This window comes from Daucus carota, chromosome 3 (assembly GCF_001625215.2).
Source record: "Daucus carota subsp. sativus chromosome 3, DH1 v3.0, whole genome shotgun sequence".
NCBI classification, from domain to species: Eukaryota; Viridiplantae; Streptophyta; class Magnoliopsida; order Apiales; family Apiaceae; genus Daucus; species Daucus carota.
Window position 1 is genome coordinate 52,799,070 of NC_030383.2, and position 21,979 is coordinate 52,821,048.

At 38.3% G+C, this 21,979-nt stretch overlaps 1 protein-coding gene, 1 long non-coding RNA gene and 1 other non-coding gene across 3 annotated transcripts; 1 reads left to right on the plus strand and 2 right to left on the minus strand.

The window, feature by feature from the left end:
* Nucleotides 1-2,997: 2,997 nt before the first annotated feature.
* Nucleotides 2,998-5,412, plus strand: LOC135151701 (uncharacterized). Its single transcript, XR_010290579.1, has 3 exons — nucleotides 2,998-3,389; nucleotides 3,655-3,785; nucleotides 4,740-5,412. It is a non-coding gene; the product is annotated as an uncharacterized LOC135151701 (long non-coding RNA).
* Nucleotides 5,413-6,789: 1,377 nt separating this feature from the next.
* On the minus strand, nucleotides 6,790-6,896 carry LOC135151809 (small nucleolar RNA R71). Its single transcript, XR_010290725.1, has one exon. It is a non-coding gene; the product is annotated as a small nucleolar RNA R71 (small nucleolar RNA).
* A 10,707-nt stretch (nucleotides 6,897-17,603) lies between these two features.
* On the minus strand, nucleotides 17,604-19,104 carry LOC108213184 (plasmodesmata-located protein 7). The gene is made up of 3 exons (XM_017384955.2): nucleotides 18,278-19,104; nucleotides 18,065-18,178; nucleotides 17,604-17,909 (listed from the first exon to the last, which is right to left on the minus strand). Exons 1-3 carry the CDS (start codon nucleotides 18,990-18,992, stop codon nucleotides 17,902-17,904), a joined length of 837 nt encoding a protein of 278 aa, XP_017240444.1. The 5' UTR covers nucleotides 18,993-19,104; the 3' UTR covers nucleotides 17,604-17,901.
* Nucleotides 19,105-21,979: the final 2,875 nt, after the last annotated feature.

Genomic DNA, 21,979 nt, shown 5'->3' on the forward strand with positions numbered 1-21,979 from the left:
GTTGGAGCTGTAGATAGAAGTTGGCACGAGTTTTTTGTGGATCTCAAATGGGCTGCCAGGGACTCTGTTTGGCATGCATGAGTCTATTCTAGAGTTGGTGATTTGATGATGTTTTTGTATGATCTGGTCAAGTTTATTTGTTTCTCGCTTTGGATGGTTCACTGGGACAGGGGAGGTTGATGTTATATATGCACTACAAGGAAAATTGGCTAAAAGCGACCACGAATAAAAGCAACCAAAACTGGTAGCTTTTGCTATAAATTCAAACTTTGATTTTTTAACAAGTAAAGACGACCGTTAACGGTGGCTTTTAAAGTCGGTCGTTTTTAAATGGTAGCTTTTGCATGCGGTGACTTTTATTTGGTCGCTCTTAAATACAAAATCGACCAATAGTGTTCTGCTATCGCTTTTCTTCTTCAATGCACAGGATGGGAAAATTCCCGCCGAGGGAGGTGAAAAATGCTGAAACAAAAGCAACCGGGTTCGGTGGAATACAAAAGCGACCGGTTTCAGTGGCCTATAAAATCGACCACCTTTAGTGCGGTCGCTGTTGTTTAGTATATTTCTTATCCACTCCCGTGGGTTTGTGTCCACTTCTTTTCCCATCTTCTCTCCCACATATTCCTTCACTTTCTCTCCTTCCATCAAGCTTAAACATCTACTAATTTCAAAGCAAGTAAGTATCATTTCTCATTATTTATTATTTATTTTTTGTATAATTGAAAATTACATTATTATGTTAAAATGGCATGCAAAATATTAGTTGCTATCTAATTTATTATATATTTCTTGTATAATTGTAAATCACTGTGCCCTTTATCCTTAGTTAAATAGTCTATTATGATATAGTCTTTGGCAGTAGTGGCAGTATGCGTAGACCGCTAACATAATATTTTGGTACATGGTATGGTATTGTAATTGGAACAAAAATCAGAACTTAATTAGATTATGTATTATCGTGAATTTCTAATGGATCTATGAAAGCTTCTTTTTATGTTTATTAATTTGTATTTTGTTCACACCCCTCCTCCTAGTAATCATATGGTAATTATTTGAATGGTTGAATGGTCTATAGAGTTGTGCAAAATAGGGGGTAGCAACAAAAAGATTTTGAATTTTGGAAAATAGCCATATAAAAACGACCAAAATGTTAGAAAGACTAAACATATATTTGTGATGTGGAAAAGAACGAATATGAATCATAGTCATAGTCTGATCATGTGAGTTAGTTGGGGCCAGGGACGGACCCAGAGTTTCCGGGTCACCCGGGCTAAACCGATGGTCGAAATTAATAAATTCGACCGAAACTAGTCGAAATTAATTTGAATTTGTTTGGGCGGGAACTTTCCCCCCTTTATTTTCCGTTCAAAATTTTTGGCCAACTAAAAAATGGTCGAATTTATGTCTATTTTCGACCAACTAAATTCGACCGGGAATATTTTCGACCAACTAAATTCGACCGGAAATATTTTCGACCGACTTTGGTCGAAATAAATAATTTCGACCGTTTACGGTCGAAAATAGCCGCCGGTCGAAAATAGCCGCTTTTCTTGTAGTGATCGAAGCCTGCTAGGAATACAGTGGATGCTAAAGAAAAAAATTATCATATTTTATATAATATATAAAATTAAAAATTTCATGTATCTTTTGATGGACTTGATCGATTTCGGTTTCATATTATTTATGTAATATGATATATATAGATTATATATTTATTTATAAAATTTAAATTATAAATAATGATTTTACGTTGAATGTAAACTTATATAAAAAAATCATAAACATTTTAACAAATAAATACGAACTTAAAATTATAATATATTGAAAATCAAAATAAGTTTTACTCACAATTGTGTTGACATTTAGATTAACAAAATAAATAATAAAAGAATAACCTAACTGTTTATATTTTTAATTTTTATGCAGTATTTATAAAAGTGTTTTACATATTAGAAAATTTAAAAAAGATTAATCAACGAGAATACACTATAAAACAAAGAATGATAAATTATACACAAAACTACTTCCACTTTTAATTATTCACATCGATTAATATAATTATTCTTGTTTAAGGCCAAATAAGTAGATTTCTACTTTTTACCATGGACTCCATTATTAATTTCATCGAAACTAAACAAATTCACATTAAAACCGCAACACCAGATTATATATAAAAAATAACATTGAAAACATTAAAGTAAACAACATGCTGGACTCTCAGTAATATAGTTAGAAACCATAAATGTAAAAAGAGAAATGGGCTTTTGAAATTTTGTACGGGGCTGAAGATCAGTATACCAGTATGAAGACTGGTAAAATTGTGAGCATTCGAATTTTTTAACCGAGCTGTGAGGCCCAGCCGAGCCCCAACCCAGGTCCCCGTCCCCCCGATTGGGGCCTTTAGGATAAAATTCGGCCCTCTACACAGATACTGAATTTATAGCAAATTTGCACACTGAAAGCTACAATTGATATATATGATTCCGTTTTATGTCAACTAAATTTTTTCGTTACCCTTTTCACCTGCATGCATGGCTACTAGTAGAAAGCATATATCAATAAGGAACATATTCCAGCATAACTGTTCTTTACAGATCTTTTTCTCAGAGCTATAATCTGAAATAACAGTATGAAAGCTTCTTTAACCTCAAAAGAAGATGTAGTATAGATTTAAATTGGCAGTATCTAGAATTAGATATGTTTAATGAACACCGAATTGTACTTGAATTGTACTTTATCTAACATGGAGTATTCTGCAGAATAGGATTTTAATTGACACAAGATGATGTCCTGTTACCTCATCTTACAGTGAAGGAAACATTAACATATGCAGCTATACTACGTTTACCCAAGACACTAACAAAACAGAAGAACAAGCAACGGGCAACTGATTTTATCTCTGAACTTGGATTGGAGAGGTAAGTCTCTTTCTGTGTATTAAAATTGTGTTAGACCAGCACACTTTTGATAATAGAAATCACTCAGGTAGGTTAGAGCTACTATTTTAGTGTCGTAATTTCCTCAACACAAGTTATGCTTAGAACATCTTTAGCTGTAAATCTCTTTAAAGATTTTTTAAGATCTCGATTAAGTAATATCTCTTTACTTTATAAATCCTGTTGCCTATCTAGCTACAAAAAGTCAGTTTTGTCCCTCTATATTTTCACTAATTTCTTTATACGGCCACTCATCGCCACGTGTTTCTCTCCCTACCACAAACCCCATCGTCGTCTCACATACACCACATTCCATTATCATCTTATTCAAATATCAAATCACCGTTCAAATTCTCTCTCTGCGCGTTGTGCCCCTTTTTTCTAGGATTTCAAGCTCCGCTCCGCCGCCGAGAAATCAATTTTCTGATTAAATCTATCTCTCCAACAGAGCTAGTAAGCTCTCTACCCCTCTCTCCTCTCTCTGTTTCTTAATTCGGTTTACTTTAACTACGCTTAATTAGGGTTTTATAACTGCTTCTTATTGTCGGATTTAATGCTCTTTTGATCTGATTTGTGCTTTTTGTTATTAGTCGAGGTGGTAATTATAGCTATATTACGTGTTTTTTGATGAATATAATCAAAAGGTTGTGTTATAATTGATCGATTGTTTTTCAGTGGTTTAAATCGTGTAGTTAGTTCGGTAATATCCTCCTTTCAGGTATCAGGCTTGAAAAGATGATCTTGCTGTTCATGGTTAAGCAGTATTTTGCAGCATGCTTTGTAATTTTTTGATGAAAGTCCTGACACAAGTTTCTGATTTTCACTTTGTAGATTCAATATTTTGCCGAGGTATGTTTTCTTTGGTGCATGCTTTGTAAGTGTTTGATGAAATTCTGACACAAGTTTCCGTGTTTTTTTTGCAGATTCAATACTTTGTATGTTTTTCTGTGATTTCATATCAAAACAAGTATAGCTTATGTAATTTTTATATAAAATGAAAACAAGTATAACAAGTATAGCTCACCAAGTACATTGAGAATTCGTTTAAGAGTCGTTCCACCAGATGTGTCTGTATGGAGGGTCAGTCACATAAAATGATTCCCAAGGAAAAGAAAAATTATACTCCAGAAGATATCTCTTCTATTAATAACGATGTCAAAATAAGACATTTATTATATAGTGCACTTGCGAATGTTATGTCTAATAGGTCATAGGCTGCAAAAGTGCTAAAGAAATATGTGATGCTTTGGAAGTAAGATGTCAAGGAACCAAGGTTATAAAAAGAACAGGAAACAATACTCACATAGGAATAGACTTTGATGTTGTGTTTGGTTGGGATGAATGATTCCGGAAGGAATGAAATGAAAAATGAACTATATTATGAGCAATTGTTAAAAAAATTCATTCCTTCCTCCATTCTATTTCTTACATTATGTGCTAGAGATCATACCTTCAATTTGAGATGGAATGCTCCATTCTTTCCTACCCCCAATTTATTCTCAAATTTCTTCATAGCAATTTTGTCCTCACTTACATTTATTCCAAAACTTCCCTCCTATCTCTATTATGTTGTGTTTGGTTGGGGTGAATGATTCCGGAAGGAATGGAATGAAAAATGAACTATCTTATGGACAATTTTTAAGAAATTTCATTCCTTCCTCCATTCCATTCCTTGCGTCATATGCTAGATATCTGATAAGTGGTATTTATACACACTTGTAGGCCTTCATTTCCGCTTAAATTGGTTGGTTGTACTTAAGTGTTTAGTGTCTTTTGATGTGTTTTTATTGTTTTTCTGTGCAGGTCACGAGTTGAGGTGATGAAGTGATTTTCTATCATTTTAGGTTGGTTTTGGTGCATTATTTGCAAGAATAGAGAATTATGGATTCATCACGACTTGGGATTTTGTGGGTACATCTTCTACAAACCCTCACGAGAGCACACTCGTCCACTAGAGCTATCTAGGGGTTTAAAGGGCTTGTTGCATATGCTAAATGCAACCGTGATCACCTACGGAAGTGGTACTAGAAGCGAGGAAGGACATGCACGCGAGAACGAGCGAGAAACGAAGAAACGAGGCTGCCATGACAGACAGTAGCGCGCCCGCGCTAACTTGTAGCGCGCCCGCGCTACAGTCTGCAACACTAGCGCGCCCGCGCTAGTGTAGCGCGGTGGCGCCCCACAGAAACTTCCCGGGCCGATTTTTACAGCTTTTCTGATGGATTTTCGCAGCGGTCGAGGCCCGGTTGACTTAGTCAATGCATTTTTATTTCTCGTGTGTAAAACCCTAGCCGTATAGTAGTAGTTTGAGAAGTAGAGAACAATATCGTAGTTTTCAGTTTAATCATTCAAGCACAATATCAGTTTGTATTAGATCGTTCTTCGCGCGGAAGTGACAGTTTCGAGCGAGATCGTGAACATCAAATCTGTAACGTGTGATCTTTATTATTAATTCAAGCATTTTTATTCTATTTAATTCTTGTCTTTTATTTATCATGTTTTCATTAGAAACCATGATGTCGATTAGTTCGATTATGAACTAACCGCCTTCATGGGATTCTAATGGATTTATCGATGTAGTTTAGTAACGAGATTGTTGGATTGATTTTGTGATGTAAGTTGATTTCTTTGCATGAGCCGTACTTATTCTTCTTAGGAGAGTAGCTAACTTCTAAGTTGTTTGTTAATTCTTTCTGAAGCGAGAGTGGATGATTGAATTTAGAACTATGCCATGTAAACATAGGATTATGTGAATGAAGCATAATTTGTGATAGACTTGAACTATTTTTATCACCCTGTGTAATCACGATAGACGACTTGTTATTAAACCTCTCTGCTTACACTACCGCTATAGAGATATAGGGTCTGAGCTTTGTTGGTGTCCATGAGATTTCTGTCTTAATTGCGGATTTGGATTGGTATGATATGTGTGCAACGAGAGTTGGCATGTATTACTTTCGTGTTGTTTGATTAGGATCAACAGTCGCATGTTAATCAGTAAATTCAATTCTAGATGAATTCGATAATGAAGTTAGAATCCCATGTGTTTTCCTATTCTGAATTTGATTAGTAATTTTAGTTATTAGTATAAAAGAAACCAATCCTTGTTAATTGTCTTGGCAGTGATAATTGATCATACATTGTTGCATAGGTGCGTATTCTTAATTCACCAGTCTCTGTGGGAATGAACAAATATATTACTTATGATCACGTGCGCTTGCGTGTAGATTTCACCGAACAAGTTTTTGGCGCCGCTGCCGGGGACTCGGTGTTAATTAATTAGTTTATGTACTTGTCATCAGTGTGCATTAAAATTCACTGACTAGGATTCTATTCTCTTCTCACTTTTCTTCTTTTCTTTATTTCAGGTACTTGGATCGCGTTTATGCAAACACGTTCTCAGACCCGTAAGAAAGCAATTGATTCATCTTTTACTTCTTCTTCTGATTCTGAAACAATGACAGAACCTGAAGCACAACCAGACAGTAAGGCATTGAAGGATTTCTCTATGCCAAAGATCGATGATATCCAATCAAGCATTGTCAGGCCTGCAATCGCAGCCAAAGCCTTTGAAATCAAACCAGGAACTATTCAAATGGTCCAGAACTCGGTACAGTATGGGGGTTCTCCTACTGAAGACCCTAATATGCATATACGGAATTTTATAGAGATCTGTGACACTTTCAAATTTAATGACGTCTCTGATGAGGCTGTGAAGCTAAGACTTTTCCCATTTTCACTGAAGGATAAGGCCAAGGGATGGTTACATTCTTTACCATCTGGTTCGATTACTACATGGGAAGATCTAGCTCAGAAATTTCTCACTAAATTCTTCCCCATGGCAAAGACTGCTGCGCTACGAAATGCTCTATCTCAATTCTCGCAACAATCAGGAGAAACATTCTGTGAAGCCTGGGAGAGGTATAAAGAGATGCTAAGAAAGTGTCCCCACCATGGTATGCCGGATTGGATGCAAATAAACAGTTTCTACAATGGTCTTGGACCTCAATCCAGACCTATGCTTGATGCGGCTTCTGGAGGTGCGCTATGGGCTAAGAGTTATGAAGAAGCTTATGATCTTATTGAAATGATGGCGGCTAATGAATATCAGAACCCTACTCAAAGACTTACTCAAGGGAAAGTAGCCGGAATTCTTGATCTTGACACGTCTACAGCTATAGCAGCTCAACTTAAAGCTCTCACGATGAAAGTCGATTCTCTGGCTCACCAAGGAATTCAACAGCCAATCATTATTTGCGAATTATGTGCTGGTACTCATGCTACTGATCAGTGTGCCATTTCTAGTGAATCAGCACAATTTGTGAGCAACTTTCAGAGAGGTCAACAGCCTGCTCCAGCTACTTATCATCCTAACAACCGAAATCATCCTAATTTCAGCTGGAGTAATAACCAGGGGTATAACCAAACTCAACAAGGATTTCAACAGGGACCTAAACAGTACAGTCAGGCTGGGATTTCACAACAGTATGCACCTAAACAACCATATCACCCGCCGGGATTTCAAAATCATGGGCAATCAGCTAACGAAAGGTCTGACATGGAAGAACTAAGGCTCATGTACAAGAGTCAGGCAGTAACTTTAAAAGCTTTGGAGACACAAGTCGGTCAGTTAGCTAATGCTTTACTGAACAGACCACAGGGGAATCTCCCTAGTGATACAGAGGTACCAGGTAAGAGGGACCCTAAAGAGCAAGTCCAATCCATTACGCTGAGATCTGGAAAAACTACAACAGGGCCTGCCTCAACATTAGTACAAGATCAGGGTGATGAACCGCAAGAAATTCCAGCAGAACTTCCTTCAAACACAATTGGAATCAACTCTACTGTTGAAAAAGATAAGGCTATCCCTACAGCTGCTCCGGTGTCAAAACCATTATACCCACCACCTCCATTTCCTAGGAGGTTAAAAAAACAGCAGCTGGATAAGCAATTTGGTAAATTCCTTGAAGTGTTCAAAAAGCTTCACATCAACATCCCGTTTGCTGAAGCACTCGAGCAAATGCCTAGCTATGCCAAGTTTATGAAGGGTATTCTTTCAAAAAAGCTAAGGCTCGAGGAGTTAGAGACAGTGGCTTTAACGGAGGAATGTAGTGTTGTGCTTCAACAGAAATTACCACCTAAGCTTAAAGATCCGGGAAGTTTCACTATCCCTTGCACTATTGGGAAGTTCTCTTTTGATAAGTGTCTGTGCGACTTGGGAGCTAGCATCAATCTGATGCCCTTATCTATCTTCACACAACTTGGCCTACCAGAGCTCAAGCCGACAAACATGTCTTTACAGCTGGCTGATCGTTCGATCACATATCCGAGGGGTATAATTGAAGATGTGCTAGTCAAGGTTGATCAATTAATATTTCCAGCTGACTTCGTGATTCTTGACTTTGAAGAAGACAAAAGGATTCCTATCATCTTGGGTAGACCCTTCTTAGCCACCGGGCAAACATTGATCGATGTCCAAAAAGGGGAACTTACAATGAGAATACAAGATCAGACGGTCACGTTCAACGTATTCAATGCAATGAAATTACCAACCGATGAGGAATCTTGTTTCAGTATGGATGTACTTGATACTACGGCAGAAGCTAATAGCCAAAGGGTTTTACAGGATGATGTATTGGAAGCAATCCTTACCAATGATGAGAAATGGGACAGTGAAGAAGAATTAGAAGAAATCCATCATCTTAACTCATCACCTTGGAGAAGGAATTTTGAACCACCTGTCGAATCTCTTGGCTTAGAAGAATTAAAGGAAGATCACAAACCACTACAACCATCAGTGATCGAAGCACCTAAACTTGAACTTAAACCGTTACCGGATCACTTGAGGTATGCTTTTCTTGGTGAACGTTCTACTCTTCCTGTTATTATTGCAGCTAACTTGTCAGGTGAGGAAGAGGAAAAACTTTTGAGGGTGCTAAGGGAATTCAAAACAGCAATTGGGTGGACTATAGCTGATATCAAGGGAATCAGTCCATCATTTTGTCAGCACAAAATTCTTATTGAAGAAGGAAGCAAACCTTCAGTGGAACAACAAAGAAGGTTAAATCCTATCATGAAGGAGGTTGTAAAGAAAGAGATTCTTAAATGGCTCGATGCAGGTATCATATATCCAATTTCTGACAGCTCATGGGTGAGCCCAGTACAATGCGTGCCTAAGAAAGGAGGAATGACAGTAGTAGCCAACGAAAAAGGGGAACTCATCTCAACTAGAACTGTCACGGGTTGGAGGATTTGCATGGACTACAGAAAGCTGAATAAAGCTACAAGAAAAGATCACTTCCCTCTGCCTTTTATTGATCAGATGCTTGACAGGTTGGCTGGCCATGATTTCTATTGTCTGTTAGATGGGTATTCTGGCTATAATCAGATTGCTATTTCTCCGGAAGATCAAGAAAAGACAACCTTTACATGCCCTTATGGTACTTTCGCATTCCGAAGAGTACCTTTTGGTTTATGTGGTGCACCAGCCACGTTTCAAAGGTGCATGATGGCAATATTCTCAGAGATGATCGGCATCAATGTGGAGGTATTCATGGACGACTTTTCTGTATTTGGAACATCTTATGACGAATGCCTCACAAATCTTAGAATGGTTCTTAAGCGCTGTGTGGAAACTAATCTGATTCTCAATTGGGAAAAATGTCATTTCATGGTGCAAGAAGGAATCATATTGGGGCATAAGGTATCTGCCAAGGGACTAGAAGTCGATAAAGCGAAGGTGGAAACAATTAAAAATCTTCCTCCACCACTTTCAGTCAAAGGCATCCGAAGCTTCCTTGGTCATGCAGGTTTCTATCGGAGGTTCATCAAGGATTTCTCGAAAATTTCTAAACCTCTTTGCAATCTGTTAGAGAAAGACATTCCATTCAAATTTGATGAGGAGTGCTTGGAAGCATTTGAAATCTTGAAAAAGAAGTTGACATCAGCACCTATCATCACTGCACCTGATTGGAGTAAACCATTCGAATTAATGTGTGATGCCAGTGATTATGCTGTAAGAGCTGTACTGGGCCAGCGAACAAGCAATGTGTTTCATGTTATCTACTATGCCAGCAAAACATTAAATGATGCACAATTGAACTACACTACTACTGAAAAAGAACTTCTAGCTATTGTCTTTAGCTTTGAGAAGTTCAGGTCTTACCTTCTTGGAACAAAGGTAGTGGTATATACTGATCATGCAGCCATTCGATATCTCATCTCAAAGAAGGATTCTAAACCAAGACTAATTCGCTGGGTTTTATTGCTCCAAGAATTTGATGTGGAAATTAAAGATCGAAAGGGCACAGAAAATCAGGTAGCGGATCATTTATCCAGACTAGAAGATCACAGCAAACAAACTACCGACAACACTCTAATCAATGAATTCTTCCCAGACGAACAGTTGTTTGGAGTTGAGGCAGAAGAGCCATGGTTTGCTGACATTGTAAATTATCTGGTGAGTAAGGTCATTCCTCCAGAATTCTCTTATGCTCAACGCAAGAAATTCCTTCACGATGTGAAATGGTATATTTGGGATGAACCCTTTCTGTTTAAACAAGGAGTCGATCAGATTCTCAGACGGTGTATTCCTAATAATGAAGTTGAGGGAGTTTTGCGCGAGTGCCATTCCACTGGTTATGGGGGCCATTATAGCGGAGAGAAGACAGCAAAGAGGGTACTTCAAGCAGGTTTTTACTGGCCAACTCTGTTTAAAGATGCTCATCAATTTGTGTTGGGTTGCGATCGATGTCAACGTACAGGTAATATTTCTAGGAGGAATGAAATGCCTCTTAAAATGCTTTTGGAAGTCGAAATATTTGATGTTTGGGGTATTGACTTTATGGGACCGTTCGTTTCGTCTTGCAACAACCAGTATATTCTATTAGCAGTTGATTACGTGTCTAAATGGGTGGAGGTAAAAGCCTTACCTACAAATGATGCTAAGGTGGTCTTGCAATTTCTACAAAAACAAATCTTTACCCGTTTCGGAGTCCCTAGAGTCATTATCAGTGATGAAGGCTCTCATTTCTGCAATCGGAAATTCACAACCTTGATGACGAGGTATAATATCAATCATCGGGTTGCTACTGCTTATCATCCTCAAACGAATGGTCAAGCTGAAGTGTCTAACAGAGAGATTAAACGCATATTAGAGAAGGTGGTTAACCCTTCTAGGAAAGACTGGTCCTTGCGATTAGACGAGGCTGCTTGGGCTTATCGAACAGCTTACAAAACACCATTGGGTACTTCTCCATTTCAGTTAGTGTTTGGGAAAGCTTGTCACTTACCAGTAGAATTGGAACATAAAGCTTATTGGGCACTAAAGAAGTTGAATTTCGACTTACAATTAGCTGGAGAGAAACGCATGATTCAACTCAATGAGTTGGAGGAGTTCCGCCTCCGTGCTTATGAAAATAACAAACTCTACAAAGAAAAGGTGAAAAGATTGCATGATCAGCGGTTGATACAAAAATCTTTTGTAGTAGGTCAATTGGTTCTATTGTATAACTCTCGGTTGAAGCTGTTTCCAGGAAAACTCAAGTCACGCTGGTCAGGGCCATTTATGGTCAAGACTGTATTTCCCCACGGTGCAGTAGAAATCTATGCCAAATCACCGGATGAATCATTTAAAGTTAATGGTCAACGGTTGAAACCTTACTTTGGCGGAAATGTGAATCGTGAGGTACAAACCACGATTCTTCAATCGGAATCGGATTAATTCTGGACTTCACGTCGAGCTAACGACGTTAAACAAGCGCTTCGTGGGAGGCAACCCACGCATTGGAACCACATTGTACCATTGTAAACCTCAAAAACACAAAAATCGAAAAAATTCAGCCTCCGGTGTCAGACACTAGCGCGCCCGCGCTAGTGTCAGCGCGCCCGCGCTAAGTTGCACAGCGCGCCCGCGCTATACTTAGCGCGGCCGCGCTACTGACTGCCGAGTCAGCCGAATTTTCACTCAAAAATTATTTTTTTTTCGTTTTAAAAAGCCCACAATCCTAATTTTGCATGCCTAGCCCGAAATACATATCATAAAACCCTAACTCAACTCTTCAATCCTTATATAAACACAAAACCCATCTCCAAATCCCATTATAATTCTTTAAACCCTAATATATATACACATCCATACGCACAACCTTCATCCAAATCTCTCAAACCCACTACACATAAACCTCTTGCAAATCTAAATCTCTATCAATGGCACCCAAAAGAGCCCGAAGATCACAAGGAACAAGCACCCAAGCACCTACATCTAGCGATTCTTCCTCGTTGGGTGAGGTTGAGTTCACCTCCGATGGTGCGCGAACCGAGTTTCAACGGCTTATGAATAAGTCGTTAGTTAAGGAGAGGGGATTCTTACCCACGGCGGAAGATGGTGAGCTTTTGAACATGGTTCAAGAGCGGGGTTGGGAGTCTTTTTGCGAGGCTCCGGAGGCGGTTCCCTTGGCTATTATTCGAGAGTTTTATGCTAATGCTAAGGAGAATCGAGATGGATTCACGGTGGTACGGGGAATCCGGGTGGATTATAGTGCGGAGGCGATCCGTAGAGTCATTGGGGGGCGTGCCAAGCGCCGTAATGAAGAAGATTGGGTGGTTGAGAGGATTAGGCGTGCCAAACGCCGGTTTGATGATGATCCGATTGATCTTGAGCGGTTGGTGTATGACATGTGTGTACCGGACACGCATTGGAAGATGACTGCACCTCCCTTGCCGGCACATGTTTCTTTTCCTGCAGCCGCTTTGAACCGGTATGCGAAGGCGTGGAATGCCTTCATATGTGCTAACATCATGCCATCTTCTCATGGGCATGAGGTGACAGTGGATAGAGCGATTCTGCTCTTTGGGATTGTCTCAGGCAAGTATATTGATCTGGGACATGTTATTCATCAGGGGATGCTGAGGTTCTTACGGGGAGGAACCACTGGTGCCATTCCATATGGCACAATTGTGACGAAGCTCTGTCGATCGAGCGGTGTTCGTTGGCCATCCAACGAGCAATTACAGTTGCCAGGAACACCTATTGATCATTCGGCGATCAGTCGGATGACGGAGTGGGATGGAGGAGTTCCCCACCCTCGAGGCCTCGGGTACATATATGATGAGGTGCCAGGGGGACGTCCAGCATTTGTGAGGAGGGAGCAGCCTAGAGCTTCTGGAGCTGGTACTTCACAGACGGAGAGGAGCTCCGAACCGATGGGAGATGCTCATTATCGCCGCCTAGCGAGACGGATGGATACCATGCATGACATCCACCAGAGGTTTGCTTTTGACTTGACACAGGCTCTAGGTAGTGCTTTTCAGGCACAGGGGGTCACAATTCAGTGGCCAGTATTCGGAGCAGGGATGCAGTATCCTCCACCTGATTCACCTCCAGCAGAGGAGGGGGAGGACTCGGACTCCGAGTAGGTATGTGGGCGCTCTAGCCTTTTTATCACTTTCAATGGGGACATTGAAAATTTTAAGTTTGGGGGTGGTAATCTAAGGAAGAGCATATTATTATGTAGTTTATTATTGCATGTGTTAGTTAGTTCATGTAGTTCACGTTTTTTTTTATTTTGCTTTGATTATTTATCACGTTTTTCTATTTTTCTCATATTTTCTTTATTTTTACATGTTTAGTGGTAATTGTCGTAGTTAGTATCACGAGCATTTGCATGAATTATGAAGTTAAGCCAAGTTAATTGCCTATGATGAGTTATGTGCGTAGTTCTTGATTAGTAGTTTCAATTGCAATGCTAGGTTAGTACTTGGAAATTGCTTGTGTTGGAAATTGTAATTCACATATGTTCTTGAGATAGGATTTAGACGAAATTCCATGAATTCTAGGATTGAATTGAACACCCTTCAGCTTAGATCTGTAAATCTTAAGTTTGGGGGAACTGAGGAGTAGATATACCTTTCTAAAAAAAAAAAAAAAAGAGAAGAAAAAAATTAGTAGTAATAAATTCACTAAAAAAATAAGTGGTAGAATTAACTAGGTTGAGCTCATTAGTACTCGAGTAATTAAGTCTGAGGGGACTTTGTGCCTAACAACCTAAAGCCCTTCGTGGTTTGGGATTGTTGACCCAACGCTCGCTACATGGGTACTAGTGCATAAATCTTTAGGGATCTCAACCATTGCACGGTTAAATAAACCACTAGAATAAAGTGAATAATTGGTGTGTGAAGTCTTGTGGTGTTCGTAACGCATTTACACTGCGAAGCGCTCTGACCTTAGACCGAGCAATTAATCACCAACAAAAAGAAAAAAAAAATATAAGGAATAAAATAGAAGGGTGTGGACATTCTTTGGGACCTTGGCTTTTAGTTGGACTTGAGTGACGGGGTGTTAGTTTTAAACTTTTACGATTCTTGATTGAGATTCTGTGGGAGTAGTAGTTTTTGTCTTGTCTCAATAAAAGAGCATGCTTGCACACACTGGCACTCCACACTTGTAAATAGAAGAGTAATTGACTTAGTAGCGAGAGAGATGAAATTCGAGAACATTAGCACAATCTGAGGTATTATAATTGGCAAGACAATTACTTCATAGTTTACTCATTCATCACGTAGTTGCATTCATGCATTGCATTGTATTATTGTATAGTGTCGTTGACGCTTGAGGACAAGCATCAGTTTAAGTTTGGGGGTGTGATAAGTGGTATTTATACACACTTATAGGCCTTCATTTCCGCTTAAATTGGTTGGTTGTACTTAAGTGTTTAGTGTCTTTTGATGTGTTTTTATTGTTTTTCTGTGCAGGTCACGAGTTGAGGTGATGAAGTGATTTTCTATCATTTTAGGTTGGTTTTGGTGCATTATTTGCAAGAATAGAGAATTATGGATTCATCACGACTTGGGATTTTGTGGGTACATCTTCTACAAACCCTCACGAGAGCACACTCGTCCACTAGAGCTATCTAGGGGTTTAAAGGGCTTGTTGCATATGCTAAATGCAACCGTGATCACCTACGGAAGTGGTACTAGAAGCGAGGAAGGACATGCACGCGAGAACGAGCGAGAAACGAAGAAACGAGGCTGCCATGACAGACAGTAGCGCGCCCGCGCTAACTTGTAGCGCGCCCGCGCTACAGTCTGCAACACTAGCGCGCCCGCGCTAGTGTAGCGCGGTGGCGCCCCACAGAAACTTCCCGGGCCGATTTTTACAGCTTTTCTGATGGATTTTCGCAGCGGTCGAGGCCCGGTTGACTTAGTCAATGCATTTTTATTTCTCGTGTGTAAAACCCTAGCCGTATAGTAGTAGTTTGAGAAGTAGAGAACAATATCGTAGTTTTCAGTTTAATCATTCAAGCACAATATCAGTTTGTATTAGATCGTTCTTCGCGCGGAAGTGACAGTTTCGAGCGAGATCGTGAACATCAAATCTGTAACGTGTGATCTTTATTATTAATTCAAGCATTTTTATTCTATTTAATTCTTGTCTTTTATTTATCATGTTTTCATTAGAAACCATGATGTCGATTAGTTGGATTATGAACTAACCGCCTTCATGGGATTCTAATGGATTTATCGATGTAGTTTAGTAACGAGATTGTTGGATTGATTTTGTGATGTAAGTTGATTTCTTTGCATGAGCCGTACTTATTCTTCTTAGGAGAGTAGCTAACTTCTAAGTTGTTTGTTAATTCTTTCTGAAGCGAGAGTGGATGATTGAATTTAGAACTATGCCATGTAAACATAGGATTATGTGAATGAAGCATAATTTGTGATAGACTTGAACTATTTTTATCACCCTGTGTAATCACGATAGACGACTTGTTATTAAACCTCTCTGCTTACACTACCGCTATAGAGATATAGGGTCTGAGCTTTGTTGGTGTCCATGAGATTTCTGTCTTAATTGCGGATTTGGATTGGTATGATATGTGTGCAACGAGAGTTGGCATGTATTACTTTCGTGTTGTCTGATTAGGATCAACAGTCGCATGTTAATCAGTAAATTCAATTCTAGATGAATTCGATAATGAAGTTAGAATCCCATGTGTTTTCCTATTCTGAATTTGATTAGTAATTTTAGTTATTAGTATAAAAGAAACCAATCCTTGTTAATTGTCTTGGCAGTGATAATTGATCATACATTGTTGCATAGGTGCGTATTCTTAATTCACCAGTCTCTGTGGGAACGAACAAATATATTACTTATGATCACGTGCGCTTGCGTGTAGATTTCACCGAACAATATCACACCTTCAATTTGAGATGAAATGCTCCATTCTCTCCTATCCTCAATTTCTTCTCAAATCTCATCATAGCAATTTTATACTCCCTCAAATTTTTTTCAAAACTTTCTTCTTATCTCTATTAATTTCAAGTGTTTTTACTCATTTCATTCCATTCCATTCCATTCTCCCCAACCAAACACAACATTAGTTCCAAGTATATAATTTTACTCATTCCATTCCATTCTTCCCAACCAAACACAATATAAAAGTCTGGAGAGTTACTATAACTGATTTATATGACAGATTTGTGAAATTGCATAAGGGAATGTGTGGAAAGGGATGGAGCTAGATTGTCTTGTAACACGTAAGTTTGAATAAAGTTGAAAACATCTGTGTTTCTCAGCATGGGACTTAGCCTTTCACATTGCAGTTAGTCTTGTAGTTTGTTGTTACCAGTATCGTTATCTTAGATGTTGGTTAGGAGTTTTGTATTATAGCCAGGTAGTACAATTTGTGTAGGAAGCTTGCACGTCCTTGTTTTGATCACCTTGTGATCATCAGTTCATTATCACGTTCTTTCTTTTCAGCTTTTGGGTTCGTAACTCTCTTTATATGTTTCAATTATCACAAATAATGAAATAAACGACGCTGATCTTTGGCATGCAAAGCCTTATGCTTTTTCTGCTAAATTTGGAAATTAATTCTTGAAACTGTTTCGAAACTAATTAGTGCTTGTGGACCGATGAAGCTTGAAACTATCCTTATGTGGACCGATGAAGTGTTGTTAAAAATTGTTTGCTATGAGAATAAGAGCATATAAAAAAAATGTTAGTAGTTTTTTTTGGCATTTTGCATATTTTGAAAATACATAAAAAAAATTAACGCTTCTGATAAGGTTTAATAGTGAAATCTATGCCACCTTCTCGTAAGAACTGAAAAGCAGGTTTTTGCAAAAGCATATAGGAGAACCTGCTTTTTCTAAAAACAGCTTTTGAGCTAAAGATGATGTTCAGGAAAAGGTGTTTTTAGATTTATCAAACAGTTTTTCACCTGCTTTTCAGAAAAAGCTGTTGTTACCGTCTGTAACTAGAGATGCACAAAAGATCTGTTCGGGCCAGATCCAGACCGGGCCAAAAAAATCCGGATTTTTTTGAAACCGGATTTTTTTGAAACCAGATCGGGCCGGGCTTTTTTAAAAATCGGGCCGGGCCGGGCCGGGCTTTCCCAAAAATACTAGGCCTGGTTTAGTTATAAAAAGCCCGGATTTTTCAAAAATCCGGATTTTATCCGGATTTTTTTGAAAATACTAGGTCTGTTTTAGGCCCTCGGACCGGGCCAGGCCAGGCCAGACCGGGTTTTTTTCGGATCGGGTTTTTCAGATTTTTTTCCAGATCGGATTTCAGATTTTTTGAACATCTCTATCTGTAACCGTGTCAAACAGTATTTAAGGTAACCTACGCTCTAAAACTAAGTTCCAGCCTAAGGAAAAAAAAAATCAAAAAATGTAATACATGATGTATTCAACTGAAAGAAAAGAACTACACAATCACAAAGAGGGATTACAGGAAAATTAGATAAATGACAAAACAAAATGTACCACTTTTGATTCAGTGGGAATCTTAGTAGCTTTTCTTCTGTGTTTTTCGTCACGTTATCTTTTACTTTCTCATACAAAAATAAAGTTTTGCTTAACAAAGAGAAACTAAAGCAGATATGATAATTGAATACAAAGTAAACTCTAATGTTAAGAAAAGGTACGTAGATATTCTTTGCATATTCACTTTGCTGGCATCTTATTTACCTGCAAAAACAAAATGGCTTTATGAATAAGATCGGATCATGTGCAACATAAAGGTTAATTGATTCCGTTCATGAACAAATTCAAAATAAATCTTAAAAAAATTAGAGGGTTAAAATAATTTGAAACATGTATATATAGAGAAATAAAGTGAGTACCGTGTCCTCCAAATACTTTCTTCAAGAACGTTAAGAAAATGATAACGAGGGCCACCCCAGCTAATAATCCAATGATAATTGCAAATGTTTTCTCACCATCACTGTGAGAATTACCTGTACGAAAGATTGAAAAAAAGCAAGTCATGGTCATTTACGATTAGAATCAGACTTGAAAATAATATTACTATACAACATAATAAAATAACATCGTACCATGGTTTGATTTGGCATAAGCATGAGCACCACTAGTTGAAAATCTAGCATAACACTTGGCCAAGAACATATCACCATAAACAGCACCTCCACAATCACTTTTGAGCCGTCCGATGGCCTCTTTTAAACAATCTTGACACTCCCCGGCACTCAAGTCCTCTACACACTGAGCCATACCTTGAACATCTTCAGACCCGCCAACCCTGAAAGGTCCCCCAGAACCTCCCAAACTCCTCAACACAGCATCCCGACGGTTCATCAAATCCGTATCGTATCCGATAGACGGCGCACATTTATGTAGAACAACGGTCTTATCCTCCACACCAATGAAGCTGGTATTGTCATATTTGACAAAGCATCCTTCTAGCTGTATAGCAGCACCAGCAGTTTGTCGACACATGGAGCCGATTTGACTGACTGATCGGGCCACGCAGGTGGCGCAGTCAGGCATGGCTAAGTCCCCGCGACACTGGAAGAGGCCGTAGACGACGTCGTTTGGGCTAGACCCGGTGATGGTGAACTTGTTGTAGGCCGAATAGGTGGCTGAGTTGACGAGTGAGGTGAGCAGGGAGTTGAGGTTGGACTCGTACGGGGAGTTTGGCACGTATTTTAATGCGGAGCAGCCACCGTAAACGAAGGCGTCTGAAATGGAGAGCGAAGGGATTGGGAAAAATGATACGAGAAAAAGAATAATGAGTTCGAGTGTTATGGCCATGATGAGGGAAAGAGGTTAAGTGATCTATTTGGGTAATGAGTGTTTGTAGTACTGGAATCAGACCGTGCATGAGACTTATAAATCTAGGTTTGCATATTCCTCGAATATATTTGGTGTTATATAATATTGGTTTAATTTGCTTGCTTAGCATGGGAGTGCTGACGAAGAAAGGTCTCAAAACAGCTGTCATGTATATTCATTACTCATGCAATAAAGCATTAAAGTGCTTTTAGAGCAAATTCGAAGAGTAATTGTTTTGTGGATAATTAAACTTTCTATTAAAATACGTTTTGAAGCGAGAAAAAACTACAGCACTTATTAGAGTGGCTGCAAATTTTGCCGGTACACACTTCACTGTAAGTAGGGCTGTTATTCGGTCCGGGCGAGCCGAGTTTCGAGCCGGGCATAATTCGAGCCGAGTTTTATTTAGTCGAGCCGAGCCGGCTCGTTTAAGAAAACGAGCCTAAACTTTTGCCCGAACTCGACCCGTTTATTTTCACGAGTCGAGTCGAGCTGGCTCGTTTAGTTAAACGAGCCGAGTTTAACGAGTCGGGCGAGCCGGCTCGTTTAATTTAACACTAAATCGAGCCTAAAATGCTACCCGAATCCGACTCGTTAATTTTCACGAGTCGAGCCGAGCCAGCTCGTTTAACAAAACGAGCCAAAACCTCTGCCCGAACTCGAGCTCGATTAACTAAACGAGCCGAGCCGAGCCCATCAAAACGAGTTCGAGCCGGGCGAGCTCGCGAGCTGCCCGGATCGGATTACAGCACTAACTGTAAGCCAACTCTACTAGCAGGCTTAAGTTCATAAAAGAAAATACTACAGACAAGTAACGAAAATATTTTTCATCTATAGTAAATAGGAAAATGCTTGATGCAAATAATTGTGTACAGAAACATGTACATAACGACATGTGGTGGATTTTAATTGGAATGACCCCCTCATTTACACCTACAACCCCAATTAAAAACCACCACATTACATGCCACGTCATTATGTACAAATTTTATGTACACAATTATGTGCACCTAGCACTACTCTAGTAAATAATCCTGCCAAAATAAAAAAAAATGTAAGCAAAACAAACTAGGCGCTAAGACTGTGTTCACTTGAATAGAATGGAATGAGAGGAGAATGGAATAAAAAATTATATAAAAGTTTTATGTTAAAGAAGAAAGTATGAGATAATGCTGACTAAATATGAATGAGTTTAAATTTTTTGTGATAAAAATAATAAGTAAACATGATATATAAATGGAATGAGCATTACTTCCAAAACCTAAACATGCGGGTTACAATTCTAGTTAAAATAGTAGCGATGAAATGATTAAAGAAATGAAAATTAAAGACAATTTCTTTAATCAACATTATGCTAGAGTACAAAATTCTATGCAATATTCTCCCTGCATTTCATTCTATCCAAGTGAACACAACATTATCACGATAGCCCAAGTGCTCCATCGAAAGATGTAGGGCCGATCTAAGTGTTGGAAGCAGGATTGGAGCAGGATTGTCGACTTCGTCAACTGACACAGTTAGGCTTGGCTAACCTCTGCCCTCGGGGGCATAGGAGGATCAGGAGCATTAGCTATCCTTGCTTAAGGAGCCTTTTCTTGATGATTACAAATAATAATTGCTAAATACATGATTATTAGCAGTTATAATTAAACTAGAATTATGTTGGTCAATATGTATGTAATTTTTTATTCGTAAATTCTTATTCTCTGTGAATAGTAATAACGAAAGAATTTATAAAGTACGAGTAAGTTTTTTCTCTCATTTTTTTAATATTTAAATCATATAAATATTAAACTTTCTTGTATTCATATTCATATTTTTATAATTTCACGTTATTTCAAAATAAAAACAGAAAATATTAGTCCATTTGTATTAATCAATTCAAAAATATGTTTATATTAATCATATTATTAAATTATAACAAAAACTTAATATTATATATAGATATGTTAGAAAAAATGCCCTTTTTACCGTGTTTTTAATATTCGGATGTCCAATATATCAGTTTTTGGTTGACATTATCCATTCTACCTATTTGAATTCGCATATGTCATATGTGTATTTATCTATACTGATAAACTAAACACAGACTTACTTTGTATGCACACATAAATCACAAAACACACGGGGAACATAATTCAACTCTCCTGAAGCATTGTACCCAGCAATAAGCTTTATGCCTATAGTTTGACCTTGCACGTATAAGTTGTGTGAGTTTGGATGGTTCCGTGAATGCATACAGGATGTGTGGTGGCCTCGTTGAGTGAGGTTAAATGACATAGAAGGTTGAGGTCGATGGTATATATATGAGGTGTGATTTAGGAAAGGTACACCGTACCAATGTTTGCTTCTCATTTTACTAAACGCATGTGGTGAATGGGTAGGCTGAGAGACGCAACAATAGAGGAGAGGGGAGATGTGGCATCACGCATATGTGCCATGCGTATGCAACTGCGCATCCACACAATACGAATACAAAATGTTATTTTGGACACTTTCTACACGGACTGATATTTTGGGTAGGTACATAAATAAAAAAGGTAAATAAGGCTTATACCCGATATGTTATTTTATATTAAGTGTTTTTATTATTCAATACAAGTTATATATTTTTATGTTTATATAGATATGTTATTTTATATTAATTGTTTTTAAAAGCATAAGTTTCACTGAATCAACCTGTCATTTGAATCAATCTATTAGTCCCTTAAGCCTCATGCAACTTCTTCAACAAAACATAAGTATTTTTCACATAACTCCCCAAAAATTTTTGGTATAAGCCACTTATCCTATATGTTTAGTACTCCGTCATAGATATTTCATTATCCGAAATACCAGAAATCCAATTTATTTCTTAATAACCGGTTTTGATCATCCCTACATATAACATAATAATAGGGGTCGAAATAATTAAAAAATAATTTATGACTCCAAGATATAACAGCCCGTTAAATAAAGGCCTGGAT